A 16,059-nucleotide genomic window follows, 5' to 3' on the forward strand; every position below is an offset into this window, starting at 1 on the left:
CTAGGGGACTATGAGTCGGGTGCACCAGCTGGGGGCGGTGGCGGGGGTGGGAACCTCACCCCTGCTCTGAGGCCTCGCTCCGTCCCCATGTCCTCACAGAGGAAAAGCCCAGGACATGCTTGTTCTGTTTGAGGACCACTTGGGCGCTTCCTGTGTGCCCGCACCCTGCCCAGTGCTGTACAAATATTGGCGCACCTGGTCCTCAGAGCCCCGCCGGGGTGACCCTGGGATGGCCCTCCGGGGACCAGCAAGGTGGGCTGCATGCGTTCGGTGACATGATAAAGTCAATTGTTTTGTTTTCATTTCACAAATGCTTTTTGTGAAAGAATCGCAGGCTAACAAGACTATAAAGTCCTTTTTTTTTTATTATTTCAGAGAGGAAAGGAGAGGGAGAGATAGAAACATCAATGATGAGAATCATTGGTTGGCTGCCTCTTGCATGCACCTCCACTGGGGATCGAGTCCGCAATCTGGGCATATGCCCCTGATCAGAATAGAACCCGGGACCTTTCAGTCCACCGGCTGATGCTGTATCCACTGAGCCAAACTGGCCAGGGCCAATTTTTATTTCCTTGAAAAAAAAAATCTCCCACAGTTCAGTGGATTGAGCATAGTCCTATGAACCAAGAGGTCCCCATCAGGGTGGGCTCGATCCGCTCTCATCAATGTTTCTACCTCTCCCTCTCCTTTCCTCTCTCTGAAATCAATGAAACATATTTTTAAAATGTTTTTTTTAAAAACCTATGTTTTTTAAAACCATATTGCAATAACAAGAACATAAATCGTGATTAAAGAAGAGACATAGCAGAACACGGTAATATCAACCAAGTTTATCCAGTGTAAGAAAAGTTGTCAGCTTTATTTTGATAAACATTTCAGATTTCCTCACACCACAGCATACCAATAGGCAAAATGTACACAGACTGGTTTCATACGGCATGTCAAGTCCCAACTCCCAATCCCAGGTAAGCAAGTTGCAAAATACAAATGCGGGTCTTTTAACTCTAGGTAGTATTTTAAACAAAAATAAGCGAGTTTTCAGCACTTACGTGACATGAGGCTTTAATAAAAAAAGAGACTTAATTCCACAGGGTGTCTTTTCTCGACAGTAATGAGTTCAATCAAGTCTGTGATTCAAAGCGACAAGTGGCAGCAAATGAGGCAATCAACCCGTGAGTGGTATATGGCGGCATGTGCTACATTCTGGACACTCCCTCAGCGCGTTCAAGTTTTAGAACTTGACTTGGGAGTCCAATGAGACAAGAATTAGAAGAGCTTTGCCCCTCCCCTTTGAAAGGTGGCCATGTAACTGCTCTCCTGGCGCAATGGTACACCCTTAACCTTGGTGGTCCTCACCCAGCCTCCCCCACGCACGGACGGCCAGAAGCACACTTCCTTCGGCCACAGCTTTGATAGAGGAGCACATACGTTTTAACAGAAGGAAATTCCGACTTCCAGTTCTAAAGAGCAGACAGTCCTATGAAGAAGCAACCATCTACATATCGGAGTGTACACATTTAAGTTCTGACAACTTCATGCCTTAAAAGAAGTTTTGATTTCCGAAGGATCGTTTTATGTACCCAGCGTCAAATAGTCACACAGGATGTGTCGCAAACAATATCATTTTTAGAAACTGTAAGTGGCACAAAATTATTACAAATTTTTTTTTAATCAAATTCAAGTTTCCAGAGATCTTAAAAGACAAATTATAACTCTTTTTGTTCCGCTGAAATATCCAGTGTGGTTATTATCTAGGAAATCCTAGATATGTAAAAAAAGAATTAGTCAAGGAAAATCTGTAGCTTTGATTATTTTCAACCTTTTCAATAGGCCTAGCTAAAAATAAAGGATCCTCTGGCATGAGTCAAATTAACTCAAGAAACGTTACAATTCTAAGCCAGTATTCTGGAACCTATTTGTGGTTTTACATAATTTCCACAGTCTTCATACCACTATTTTTATTTAGATAAGAGAAATGACCTTCTAACTGGCATTAGAAATGGACAAGAATCACAACTACAAACTAGGGGGAAATGGATCTCAGCTGGCGCAATTTCTCCCAAAGTATGAGGCATTGTATATAATCGACATACAATAGAAGCAACAGATTAGAAACCTTGGGAAATTCAAATTTCTTGTTACTTTTGTTTTAGGAAAGAATCTGAAGCATTCTGTTCACTTTAAAAAACAAATCAAGTAACACAAAAGACAAAACTACAACAAAAACGCAGCCCGCAGCATTGTAGGAGTCCCGAAGTTTCTTCGTTTTGGGTACATTTGGTCTCATCTTTCTGTTCTCCACTTCGTTACAAAAAAAGCAAAAACAATTCTCTACTCAAAGCAGTTATACCTGAGCCTACCTGGTGTGGTCAGTGGTCGAATGTTGACTTGTGAACCAAGAGGTCACTGGTTAGATTCCGGGTCAGGGCACATGCCCGGGATGCAGGCTCGATCCCTAGTAGGGGGGTGTGCAGGAGGCACATGATCGATGTCTCTCTCTCATGATGTTTTTTTTTTTAATCTATCCCTCTCCCTTCCTTTCTCTCTAAAATCAACAAAAACATGTTTTTTTAAAAAGCAGTTATCAATTGGGGAAAAAGGAGACATGTAATACTTTAAACAATAAAAAAAGATACACTTGAGAACACTATGGGGTTTGCAAATGATTTTTTTCTAATTTCCCATCCACCAAACCCTGAAATCTAAACAAGTATTTCAATGAAAACTTTTCTCCCATGCGCATGAAGTCTGAGCCACTACAGGAGGGGGGAGGGGCCGCTACAACTCACTGGTACTGCCAGTTCCTCAATGTGTCCTGATTCTTATTTTTATTCTCTTAATGATAAAGACAAACACTACAGCTGGGTATTCACACAGTTCAGGAATATGTTGAAAAAAAAGTTTATCATAGTCCTTAAGATTTTCAAGTAAATGCACCCAGACCCATTATGAAGCTACTAATTAGCGGCTGAAAATAATTAGCCATTGGAATCACATTGGAAATATCTGCTGAACTGGTTTATGAAAGCTTCCTCTTGTATAAGGATCAGAATATTTGCACAAACTAGCTATTTTCACGAAAGAATTCTTTGGAACAAAATTTACCCTAAAACCAATTTTCTCAACTCCTTTCTTTCCCCCAAATTGTTCAATCACATTGTAATGTGGGGAAGTATATAAAGCGGGGTGTTTTATGTGGCACTGTACCCTTTTAGAAACCTAACATTTCGGTGAACTGGAAAACTTTGCATAAAATACTTATAGATATTATTTCCCTGTTGCTGCATAACATATACTATGAGAAAGTATGTTTAGACTCAAAGGATAAACTGAAATGATAACAGTGTGACAATATATTCATTAGAGAGTTAGCATAATTTAAAAGGAAAGCTTGTTAGGTACTTTATTAATTGCAATGTTTTTGTTATTTGGGCTTAATTGAACATTTTTCTCTTTCTCCTGTTGGACTTCTATCTGAGAGGGCATCTTTTATTGTTAAGCTGTGTTTGAGACTACAGAGAAAAAGCGAGTGCAGTTTGACATAAATATAAATAATATAGAAGCAATATACACGTATACATATAAACAGATCCAGGCGTCAGACCACGGAAGTTGTGCTCTCGGGATTCACACGAATAAGTCTAGACGCATTCCTCAGGTCCTGGAGCTGTTTGGCGGGTTTCCCTACACCTTCTTCAAACCTCTTCTCCACCACAGGCAGGACCGTTTCGTAGAGGAAGGATGCATTCTGTCGGATGAAGGCCTTCTTCTCTGGGTCCTGCTCACAGCGAAGGCTGTAATCCACATGCTGAACGGCAACCAGGATGATCTCCACCAGGCTCTCCAGAAGTACCATGTGCAGCTCTGGGAAATACAGCTTCAGGGCCTCTTCCAAGAAGCCCATGGTCTGTTTGGTGAAGGCGACCACCGTGTAACTGAGGTTCACCCAGCAGTCATCTCCCGTGTACTGCTCGAAGTGACTCACCCCGCAGCTCTTCATCTCCTCCTTGAGCTTGCCCAGCGCCTCTGGCGTCATCAAGTTCATCCTCCTCCACATCTCCTCCGAGTTGCGATGTTTCGTGGCCTCAATGATGATTTCTTTGTAACTGTGCAAGGCCCCCTGGATGTCTTTCACCAGAAGGGCATGGATGATGAAGGTGAGGTCTAACCCGATGTCCCCCAGCTGCTGGCAGTGCTCCTTCGCCACCTTCACGCACTCGGCTGCCGTAGAGAGGGTCTCCTTACTGTCAAACACCTGCTTGCTGAAAGCGTCCACAAACATGCCCATGGCCGACCTTGCCCAGACCACAAAGGCCGAGTAGCAGCCACTGTCTGTGCCTGCGAAATCCGTCTCGAATTCCCTGGCCGTTTCGAGAAGGCTGGTGAAGAAGACATGGCACAGCTTGTGAATGTAGAGTAAGGTGGCGCCTTCGATGCGCAGCTGCCGGATGGCCGTGTGCACAGCTGCCGCCCGGTTTCTCAGAAATAGCTCACAGGCCTTCGTGCACTGGCCCAGACGGATGAGCTGAGAGACCGCCCGCCGGGTAGCCTTGGGGCCACCCCTCAGGGACCGACCCGGGGAGAGTTCGAACACGAGCACCTCGGTCAGCTGTCGCACACGCTCATCCACTTTGGCCCTGAGTTCCTTTACGGGAGGTGGACTGGGCTTATCTTCGAGGTAATGGTTCAACTTGTCCAGCAGGTCCACGGCCCCTTCGAAGTCCCTCTGGGCAATGCAGACATCCAGGTCTTCGGGCAGCTCCTGGATCCACTCCATGGAGAGGTCCACCTTCTCTTCCTCCACCTCGGGAGCCGCCGGCTCATCTTCCTCTTCCTCCTCGAACGGGTTGCTGGCCTTGGCAGCCACTTGGGGCAGCCCTCGAGGGGCGGCGGCGGCCTCCTCCTGCTCCCGTCGCTTCTTCTCGCTGAGGGCCCTCTTGGTCTCCTCCAGCACTTCCAGCCACTCGCGTTTGATTTTGGCATTTTCCGCCTGAAAAATGCGGCTCTCGGGAAACATCAGCAGCTTAAACATGTCCTTCATGGGCGGGTTGTCCTTGACATTGACCACGGCCAAACCATCCAGGGGGTAGAGGGCGTTATAGCGATACATCCCCCGCCGCTGGGGCAGCCAGGTGGCCACCAGCAGACAGTCGTTCATGAGAAAGCCGTGCACCCGCTGCAGCTGGGCCATGTGGTCCGCCTCGTACTCCACCAGGTCCCCGTTGTACACCAGGTACTGCCCGGGCGTCTCCAGCAGATGCCGGCAGCCTTCCACCTTCTCCAGCAGCGTGGTGAGAGTGCGCTGCTTCCCTTCCTCGCCCGGACCCGCACCGTCGCGGGGGGCGCCCCCCGGGGCGGGGAACAGGCCAGCCTGGCCCCGCAGGTGGTCTCGGCCCCCCGTCACACCGCCTCCCTCCTCCCCTCCCGAGGCCGCGGCGGCCCCGGCGGCGGCGGCGGCCGGCAGCAGGGTCAGCGGGATGGTCTCCAGGCTGCTCTTCTGCTCGGTCAGCAGATGGCTGAGCTGGTACATCTCGCTCTCCAGGTAGGAGATCTCACGCGCCGTCTCGATGAACTGCCGGTAGTTCTGGTAGACGTTGCGCTTCAGGTTCTGCGCCGTCTCCTCCGCCAGCGCCTGGATGCGCTGCCGGTGCTCCTGGAGGTCCCGGTCCCCGTCCGACTGCTGCGAGAGCTGCTTCACGTACAGCCGCGCCTCGAAGCTGCCCGATTCCAGCTGCCGCCGCAGGCGGCTCGCCCCGCTATCCGACATCGCCATCGCCATTTCCGTCCGGGCCTCGCGCGGTCGCTGTCACTCTTGCCGCCGCCGGTGCCTCCGCGGTAGGGGCCCACCCAAGCCCGGCGGAGCTCCAGGGCTGAGGAAGACAAGCGAGTGCGCCTGCGCCTTGGATTGGGCGTCAGATAGTGCGACTGCGCGAGGGACCGCACGCACACAGCGCGCCTGCGCTGGAACGCCGGTGGCCTACAGCGCCTGCGCCGGAGGCGCTATCGCGGAAGTGAGTGGGGGGCGAGACCGAACGAGAAGTAGGCAGTGCGCTTGCGCCTAGCGTGACGTTAGGTTTGACGTTGTAGGTGTACCGTGACGGCGGTAGCAGTTTCCTGAAACTCCTGGGGCCCGAATTCTGGGGGCCCGTTTTGAGCCCCCTAGGAGGTGTCATGCTGAGTTCTTTTTCTTAAGGCTCAGAACTTGGCTTCGGCCTTGGGGGCAAACTCAAACTTTCCTCGTCCTCGAGCCAGTTTGCCCCGAGTTCTCGCGAGACCTGCGGGCTGAGCCGAGAGCAGCCCAACAGCCGGTTTCTCCGAGGAGCTCACCGGCCCCCGAGCCTGGGACCCGCAGCGGCGGCCGCGCCCGCGAGCGAGCCCGACGCCCGCGGAGATCGCCCGGGACCCTGGCAGCGATGGACGAGGACCTGGTGCTGGCACTCCGGCTCCAGGACAAGTGGAACCTGATGTCGGAGCGCGAGCGGGCCCAGGAGGCCCAGGAGCCCCTGTCGCTGGTGGACGAGTCGTGGGAGCTGGTGGATCCCACCCCGGACCTGCAGGCCCTGTTCGTGCAGTTCAACGACCAGTTCTTCTGGGGCCAGCTGGAGGCCGTGGAGGTGAAGTGGAGCAAGAGGATGACCCTGTGAGTCCCGCGCGCCCCGGGGAGGGCAGGACTCCCTCCCCCCCCCCCCCCCCGCAACGGACTCGGGGGCCGTTAACCGAGGGCCCGGCGTCGGCCCCGGCGGCCCCTCTGGCGTATTCCTCCCCTCTCCCCTCCCTCTTCCGCCCAAACAGCTTAAAGAAAGCCGCGTGCCCACCCGCTCCGGCCCCACTGAGAGCAGAGGGTGTTGGCATCGCACCTCCTGCGAAAATAAACGAACCCGTTTCTGACTTGTCTTATGGGGGTGCCCGAGGGCCCGGGCTGTGTGCTCCTCTTCCTCCCGTGCCGTTAGGACCCCCACTCGGTCGTGAGCGCGGAGGGAGGGTGGGGAGGTGACCGTTGGGCCCCGTGGCTGGGCCCCAGGGATCCCTTTCCTCCGCGCTGAGCCAGGAATCCGTCCTGAACGTGATCGGGGGCATTGACACCTAGCATGTAGGTTGCACACAATTCAAAGGAGACCGTGTTGCCGTTGGAGGCGTGTGGCTGGAGGCTGGGCTGCAGGGAGGGGGTGGGGCCGCGGAAGAGGATGGAGCTGGCAGCCTGGCCGGGGGCGGGGCCGCTGGGCACGGAGCTCCCGAGCGAGCGGGGCTGGAACGCTCCCGGCTTCTAACCCGAGGGCACGCCTCCGAGAGAGCCACGTGCCCCGAGCCCTCCGAGTGGGAGGGACCCCGCGAATGTGTACGGTTTGACTTGCCACGTGTCCCTTGTGTGAGTCAGTAACGCCTCGCGGTGGCTGTCTTTCAGGTGCGCTGGGATCTGCACGTACGAAGGCAAGGGCGGCATGTGCTCCATCCGCCTCAGCGAGCCCCTCCTGAAGTTGAGACCACGAAAGGACCTTGTGGAGGTATTCTCTCCTAAGCTAATTCCTCGCTCCCTTAGAAAGTCTTACTTACTTGGACGGCTGCGGACCCGTGAATGTAAAAAAAAGTCAGTTTTTCCTCATTGCAGACTTCAATTGTGGAGCAAATAATAATGATTACCTTATATTTTTCTAGTGCCTCAAAGTTAAATGCTTTCAATGTATAGAATCTAATTTGATATTTATAACAATAATTAACAAATTTCAATGTGTTATCCTCGTTTTTATAAATGAGGAAATTAAGGTTCAGAGAGGTTAAATAACTGCTTTAAGTTGCATATTTAGAAAACTTAGGATCCACAGCTTCCTATCAAGACACAACTTTTTTTAAAAAAGTATTTTATTTTTTACAGAGAGGAAGGGAAAGGGAGAGAGAAACATCGATCAGCTGCCTCCTGCACACCCCCTACTGGGGATGTGCCCGCAACCAAGTTACGTGCCCTTGACCGGAATCGAACCTGGGACCCTTGAGTCCACAGGCCGACGCTCTATCCACTGAGCCAAACCGGTGAGGGCAAGACACAACTTTTGATTCTTTTCTGTTCAACACCCGTGATGCCGCCCTCCCAGGACCTGGAGCTGAGCTGGCAGCGCCAACCAGCGTGAGGGTGCACTTCCTGCCAGAGGTGATGACCCCTGCGGGCAAAGTGGGGCAGCAGAAACTCCTAGAAGGCCTTTAGTTGAGTCTAGTAAAGGCCTGGACTCCCCAGGGTGCTCACCGGGTGACTTGTCTTGCCCGTTAGATCACTTGAGACGTAAGCCCAAAAGAGCATGGGGGTGGAGGTTGGACGGCAGATATGTTAAAACATGCTTGGAAATACGAGGGATGCTGTTTTTAAGGGTAATAAAAGGTAACGAGTTTCACAACAAAGATTATGCTTAACACTGCTGAATTCAACATTTAAAAATAGTGAAGATAGTAAATTTTATGTTACTGACTTTTTACCACAATTTTAAAAAAAGTAAATAGCTACTAAATGTAAAATGGTAGAAACAGAAATACTTGATTAGTAAAAAACAAAGGAATAAAGAAACGAAGGCCAGATAAAGGGAGAGGTAGGTATATACACAGTATCAGTAATTATATTACACGTAAAAACGAAACATTCTAGTTAAAGACATGGAATAACAGACTAGATGAAAAGAGACACATTAAAGACTCTTGTTGGCTCTGGCCGCGTAGCTCAGTTGGTTAGAGCGTCGTCCCCATACACCAGGGGTGGGCAAACTTTTTGACTCGAGGGCCACAATGGGTTCTGAAACTGGACCGGAGGGCCGGAACAAAAGCATGGATGGAGTGTTTGTGTGAACTAATATAAATTCAAAGTAAAGGAGCGGAGGGGAGAGCAAGAGAACCAGATAGAACAGCCGGATCTGGCCCGCGGGCCGTAGTTTGCCCAAGGCTGCCATACACCAAGGTTTCCGGTTTGATCCCTCCCCGGTTAGGGGACATACAAGAATCATCAATGAAAACACAACAAATTAATGTGTTTCTCTCTCTCATATGGGTTATTTATATGTCTTTTTCTGTGAACTGTCTGTGACCTTGGCCCCTTTTAAAGCTGGGTTATTGGCCATTTTCCTGTTGACTTTAGTTCTTTATATTTTAGGAATGAATAGCCAGTGAGTGAGTCGCACATATATTTTTTTAGTTTGTTCACTTAACTTACGGTGTTTTTTTCCCCACACAGAAATTTTTAATTTTTTATGCAATAGTGATTTCATTGATCTTCTGGATTTTGATTAAGAGATAAAAAGGCTTTCCAGGAACAGGGAGTTCCTAACACGGGACCTGTAGAGCTGCAGCCGTTCTGTGCAGTTTTGTGCACGTGTGCTTGTGTGTTTCTAGAAAGATGCCTCGTGACTTTTATCAGCATCTGAGAGGAGCCTGTGAGCCAAAGAAGGTTAAGACCCCAGGTAGAGTAAGAAAATGCATTTTTATGTCAAAAGCACTATAAACTAATTGGATTGTTTTCTGTTTCAGACCCTCTTGCATGAAATGATACACGCCTATTTGTTTGTCACTAATAACGATAAAGACCGGGAAGGGCACGGTCCCGAGTTTTGTAAGCACATGCATCGCATCAATCGCCTGACTGGAGCCAATATTACGGTACATGAAGCCACACATACTGGTGATATTCAGTAGTTCATTCATCCAGTAATTCCTGAGGTTTAGTTAAAGGTAGAAAGCTGGGTAGAAACAAATAGTGTCTTGGAGGATTTTTTTTTATAATATATTTTATTGATATTTTACAGAGGAAGGGAGAGGGATAGAGAGCTAGAAACATCGATGAGAGAGAAACATCCATCAGCTGCCTCCCGCACACCTCCCACTGGGGATGTGCCCGCAACCAAGGTACATGCCCTTGACCAGAATTGAACCCGGGACCCTTCAGTCCACAGGCCGACGCTCTATCCACTGAGCCAAACCGGTTTCGGCGTGTCTTGGAGGGTTTTGCCCAGCAAGCCAGAGGCCTGGAGACGCTGCCTCGGGAGTGGCCGCAGAGCCGGCCTTCCTGGACGTCTCTGGGCCCATCCAGGGCGCCTTTCGTGAGGTCGCTTCAGGCCTGCCATCCCTCTTCTGGGAGGTTAACGGCCGTCTGCTACGTTGCTTCCTCAGTATAGCCTCCTCTTGCAGCCCACCCTGTACTCTGCGCTGTTTCACGTCCTTCCCTCTCCCAAGTCGTCTTCGATTTCTGTTGCGACGTAGTATTGTAGGAGGTGGCAGAGCCTGGGGCCTGGAGAGCATGAGGATCAGGTGCTGGTCTGAACTGTGGACCTAGGTGACTCTTCTGCGCCTTCTCACTCACGTGTAAAATGGGGATGAGCCCAGTAACTTGGATCCTTACGAGGATTGCAGGAGAAAATGCATGCAGACATTGTAGCCCAGTTTGAGGACTGATTCAGTCTTAGTTGTTCTTATTGTTATCAATGGTCTTAGCAGATAACCTCTCCGTTCCTTTTTTTCTTGCCTCCCACATCCCCCTGCGTAGATAGGTCTTGGGTTGCTAACTGAACTTTCTACCTCCATCCTTCCCTCAAAAACCCCTCCCTAAAATGTGCCACCTTTGTTTGCTGTCAGCATGTTCTTCATCTGCCCAGTGGGCTCTGACTTCTCTGTTGTTTGTCTCAACAGACACTGAACCTTCTGCAGTATTTCATTTCCTGAACACAGGGCGCTCTCCCTCTTTCTAGACCTCTCTATGTGACACTTAACGTAGCTAGCGCCTCTGGAAGGACTTAACAGCCATTGAACGGAAGTGAGCCAAATGGAACATTCTTGCATAAATTCTTTGATATTTGGGGTATCGCCTTCCTTTAACAGGCAGTAGAGGCCCGTGTGATGAAAAACAGAAAGTGCTCCTCTGGGTGTATTTTCCTAGCTGTCAGTGCTAACTTTCTAGAGCGCTCATTAACTAGTGGGTAGGGTTACATCAACATCAAGAAAGTGGCTTGCATTAAAGAACAATCACAGAAAGCCCGGCGTAGTGAAAGCGCTGTGGATTGCCAGCATGAGAGGGTTCTAGTTTCATGAGAAGGCGCACTTCCGGCTCAGCGGGAAGAGGACACATTCTTTCATCTTGGATGCCTGAGAGTTGGTATGTCGGAGAGGTTTGATGGAGTGGACACCCTTGCTTTTTCAGGTTACATCCTGTTAGAACAAACCCCACAGGGTTCCAGTTTCACACTGCCGAGCAATTTTTTTAGTGACCACATTGTTAAATAGTCATCCCTCCAGGCTGTAGGAGTTACAAGAGTTGGAAGCAAAACAGACCCAATTCCCAGATTTTGTGGCCAATTAGTAAGCGGAGTTCTCAACATGAGGGAAGGCAGGTCTTACAAACGTGCCTCTGCCCCAAACCTCTGTCCGCACTCTCTTCCGCACCTAATGCGCATTGTCTGCGTGCTGGCCGAGCAATGGGATTTTTCTTGCTTATGATGGAGAGATGCTGAGTATAAAACCATCTGCAGAATTACAGAAAGCTTAGCATTCTTTCCCACATGGGGAGTGTATTAAAAAGTATGTCTTACAAAGAAATGAAAATCTCATATACAGATGCTCCTTATCTTATACAGACAGTAATGTTCCCCTGAGGAGACAGAAGAAAAGGGACTCGTAGTCTTTTAGGAGAATCTGTCTTTAAATGGTGCCCTGCCATCCTCATTGCCACCAAGGCGGAGGGCTAACCTTCCTTCCAGTCAGAAGTCTTCATCTGCCTTCTGCTTGGGCTCTAAATAGGATTTCATCTCGGGGTCAAACAAAGTGATCCTGTTTGAGGAGTGAAAAGTGCGTGTACAGAGAACTTGGACCCACTGAAGGAAGCTCTCCAGTCAGGCGGCCAATCCGGGGCCCCTTCACTGTGCCACGCTTACATTAGCCACTGAGGACAGAGATGAAAACATTAGAATTCCGGCTAGTGTCTCACCCACCGACAGATCAAATGAACCCACAGGCTTCTTTCAAAGACGTGAGCAGAGCGCTGCGCGGGTGCGGAGAGCGGGCTTCCGCGGAGGCTGCACTGGCAAGGTGTTTGTGTTCAGGGAGCTCGGCATGGAAAGGGGCCCTCAGAACCCTTTGGTGCCAATACTTGTCGGGAAACAGTTCTTATTTGTTATGGCATACATAGACTCTTGTTTTTCATCCTAAGTTTTTTTTTTTTTTTTTTATTGATATTTTACAGAGAGGAAGGGAGAGGGATAGAGAGCTAGAAACATCGATGAGAGAGAAACATCCATCAGCTGCCTCCTGCACACCTCCCACTGGGGATGTGCCCGCAACCAAGGTACATGCCCTTGACCGGAATGGAACACGGGACCCTTCAGTCCGCAGGCCGACGCTCTATCCACTGAGCCAAACTGGTTTCGGCCATCCTAAGTTTTTATCATACTAAATTCGTTTTCTAAACCTTGAGCATGTATAGAGGCTTTGCATTTTTCTAAAAGGTTTTCTTTTTGTCTTCTAATCCACATTTAACTGCTGCTCTTTCCCATTAAAGTGAACTTTGAACAGAGCTCAATCTAGTTGCTGTCTTTCCCAAAATAAAACTTCAGAAAGTTCTAGGAAACTGGAAAGCTTAAAAAAACACACAAAAAAGCTCCTTCTGCATTTTCTTAAACTTGTTAAGCTGCTTCCTCCGTGCTAAAACCTTTCTTCCAAACCAGGTATACCACACCTTCCACGACGAGGTGGACGAGTACCGGCGCCACTGGTGGCGCTGCGATGGGCCGTGTCAGTTCAGGAAGCCCTACTACGGCTACGTGAAGCGTGCGACCAACCGGGCTCCCTCCGCGCACGACTACTGGTGGGCTGAGCACCAGAACACCTGCGGGGGCACGTACGTAAAAATCAAGGAGCCGGAGAACTACTCCCGAAAAGGCAAAGGAAGGACAAAACCCGGCGCAGCCGCGGGGAGTAAAGGTAACCGGACACGCCAGCTGCTCCACAGCGGTGACTGCGTGTAGACAGGACTGTCTTAGAAAGCTGGCACACAGGGTTAAGAGAGGCTTGAGGAGTGGTTCTCGAAGTTTCCAGTGTGGACTTACAAACTCTCATAATCCCTGAATGATGGTAGAAAAATATATGTGTTCTATGTAGATGGAAGTAAAAGGAGAAATTGTCCCCACTGATGATATTTGAGGGTACCCCTTCCCTATCTTGACTCAGTGACTCATTAGGAAACAGAAGGCAAAAGGATTGTCAAAACAAAAACACTAATTCCAACCACAATGCCCGGAACCTGAGCCGTTACTACACCCCTTCCGATCAGCTGGGTTCTGTCCAGCTGACTTGGCCTATTGATGTGTGTCCTTTCCTTGGGAGGAGAATGGGGACAGGATGTGACATGTGCATGCAAGGGCTTCAGCAGGTTTCTCCCTTTCCTGAGAAGTCAGTCCCTGCCTTTTGAAGAGGTGACCAGGTTACTAGAGTTCATGCTTCCTCCCGGGGAAGTTGTTGATCGGATGCGGGACCCAGGCGTGTGAGCTGCATTTCCGCAGTCTGAGACGTTCGGTTGAGGGGCTATGGAAGAATTTCTGTGGAGGCCACATCCTGGTTGGGAGGAGAAGGCTGTGGCAGGCTTTCCCCCCCTGGAACGAAGCTTTCAGAATTGTAAGCGATGTTCAGGGGAAAGTTATGCTGCGGGTCTTTGCAGGATAAAACGAGAGCATGTTTATCCTTTATGTTCTCTGAGTACGAGCTGCTGAAGATGGTCTTTCTTTCATTAGTAGGTAATTATATGGATCTTAGTTAGAATGAAATACTTCATTTTGAAAAACTATCCTTGGCTTAGTAGTTGATACTATATTAATTTTGGGTCCAGGCATAAATGTCACTTGCCTCTGTTGCAGATAAAACGAATGGCGTTGTCCCATTTAGTGGGAGAGGACACGTCCTGGGAGAAACAAACAACGTACTGGCATCTGGGAAGTTCCCCACGTCGCGTGCTATTAATAAAACCCAGGATCCTTTAGGTCAAGGCCACTCAACAAGGGCTGGAAGACGGAAGTCTAAAACTGAGGTGGAACTTGAGCAGAACGGTTCAAGGAAAAAAACTGTCTCCCCTGTGCTTAACACCAGTCGCCAAAACGTGGTGAGCAACTACTTTCCCCGAGCATCGGCTGCCAATCAGAAGGCCTTCCGGAGTGTGAGCGGGTCCCCCTCGAAGAGCGCAGCGGCTGGCGACAGGAGTGAGCGCGCTGCCTCTCCCGCTTTTCAGAGAAGGACTTCGTCCTCCAAGGCCGCCCTCCGGAACTCCTTAAAAGCCGTGGCCTCGACACCTGGGACCGCGTCTCAGGACAGGAGCCGCGCTGAGACGGAGCCCCCCAGGAAACAGCGCCGGCTGGAAGACAAGACTGTGTTTGACAAATTTTTCATCAAGAACGAGAAAATAGCAAGTGGTGGCGGCGATCCGGAGTGTAGCTCACGTCCTGCGGCCGCAGCACAGAATGCCAGCAGCTCGACCAGCCAGCGCACAACGGTGACTTGTCCCGTTTGTCGGAGAGAAGTGCCGGGGTCTCAGATTAACGAGCACTTAGACCTGTGCCTTGAAGGGGGTCACAGCCAAGGCCAAAGAAGTCATCTTTGAAAGAAAGTTCTCACGCCACCCGGGTCACCTCGTGTCAGTCCCTCAGGAAGGTCTGATAAATACTAAGACCTGTAGGTTCTAGCCTAGTTCATGTAACCGACAGATGTCCTATTTTATATATCCCTATGACATTGTAATTTTAAATATTTGTCTGAGGTGCTGTATTGATACTCACTCGTGCCTTAGGTCTACTGCAGCCCAGTTCTGCATGTTTACATGCAGTTTTCAGAATCTCTTCTTTCTTGCTCTTAAAGGTTTTAAATATTTTAATCTTTTTGTGTACTTCCCTCACAATATTTAGTGAAGAATTAGATATTTGGTTAAATTGAGTATTAATATTAAAACTCATTCCTAGTACTGTTAATGTGTACAGTGTCAGGCTTATTGACCAAACACACAATCTAGAATACAAAGTTAGCTGTGTTAGGGTACTCAAGGTTATTTAAAAAGCTTTTTAGATTTTTCCTCCCAAATCTTAACAGGAAATACATTTTATATACTTGAAAGAATTTTATTTGTTTTAGCCGATTTTAGGTGAAAGTAGATAGAACGTAGTAAAACAGATTTCTTTTGGAGAATTACTAGTAACAAATAGCCACTATAATTTTCTAAGCCAGAGTTTAGTTTTCTCAAAATTGAGCCGCATGAGTGGCTAGAACGTGGTGCTAAGTAACTAGAGTCTATCACATAGCAGGGGTGCCTAGCTTATGTAACAGTGAGCCATTATCTGAAAGTAGTAGTGTGACCCTGTAAGCCCAAGGTGAAACCATTCTAATAGGAATATTTAAGCAAAGGAATATTTTAGCGAAGGAACCTTTTATCAGTTTGCTTCTGTCTCATGGCTGTTCCTCCAGCATATTGGCATATTCCCAAGACTTGAGTTCCCAAGTTTTCTTTCTTCTGAACTTGGGTGCAACATGACTTGTATATACATGAGGTGCAGAGATCCTCAGTGTGAAGCTGGGGTCCTCACGGTGCCTCTACCCAGCTAACACCCACCCCCCCCCCCCCAAAAGTGACCACTTTTCTTCTCTGTCACCACAGGTTAGTTTAGCTCGTCTCTGAACTTCATAAAGTAGCACTTTGATGTGTGGCATAAGTTCATTCTTTTTTTTTTTTTTAATTGCTCTGTAGTATTTATGTGAATATGCCAAAATGTATACATATAGATGTTTGAATTACTTCGTCGGAGCTGGCGATTACGAATAATGCTGCTAAGAACATTCTTGTCATTTTCTTGGGCTCGTACCCAGGGTTGGATTGCGGGCTCACAGGGGATACTTCTGGTTAGCTATAGTAAATGTTGCCAGTTTATGCGCCTACCAGCAATGTGAGGGTTTCAGTTGTCTATTATCAATCCTTGTCATTTTAGCCTATCTGGTTGACAGTTCACAAGTTTTGATATTTCTCAAGTGTGAAGTTGAAAAATAGTATTTAATAAATATAAATTACTT

The 16,059-nt window shown here is 48.8% G+C and overlaps 2 protein-coding genes across 3 annotated transcripts; one reads left to right on the plus strand and one right to left on the minus strand.

Annotated features, from left to right (window-relative positions):
• Nucleotides 1–820: 820 nt before the first annotated feature.
• EXOC8 (exocyst complex component 8) lies at nucleotides 821–5,862 on the minus strand. Its single transcript, XM_080651259.1, has one exon. The coding sequence runs from the start codon at nucleotides 5,777–5,779 to the stop codon at nucleotides 3,599–3,601; it is 2,181 nt and encodes a 726-aa protein (XP_080507385.1). The 5' UTR covers nucleotides 5,780–5,862; the 3' UTR covers nucleotides 821–3,598.
• A 184-nt stretch (nucleotides 5,863–6,046) lies between these two features.
• Nucleotides 6,047–16,059, plus strand: SPRTN (SprT-like N-terminal domain). 2 transcript variants are annotated; one of them, XM_080651274.1, is made up of 5 exons: nucleotides 6,047–6,640; nucleotides 7,403–7,502; nucleotides 9,502–9,630; nucleotides 12,684–12,939; nucleotides 13,869–16,059. In XM_080651274.1, exons 1-5 carry the CDS (start codon nucleotides 6,414–6,416, stop codon nucleotides 14,603–14,605), a joined length of 1,449 nt encoding a protein of 482 aa, XP_080507400.1. In that variant the 5' UTR covers nucleotides 6,047–6,413; the 3' UTR covers nucleotides 14,606–16,059. The 2 variants fall into 2 exon arrangements, with proteins under 2 accessions (XP_080507400.1, XP_080507401.1); XM_080651275.1 differs by lacking the exon at nucleotides 9,502–9,630 and having other exon boundaries at nucleotides 13,869–16,053.

The sequence above is a fragment of the Plecotus auritus genome (genome assembly GCF_963455305.1).
Source record: "Plecotus auritus genome assembly, chromosome: 14".
NCBI classification, from domain to species: domain Eukaryota; kingdom Metazoa; phylum Chordata; class Mammalia; order Chiroptera; family Vespertilionidae; genus Plecotus; species Plecotus auritus.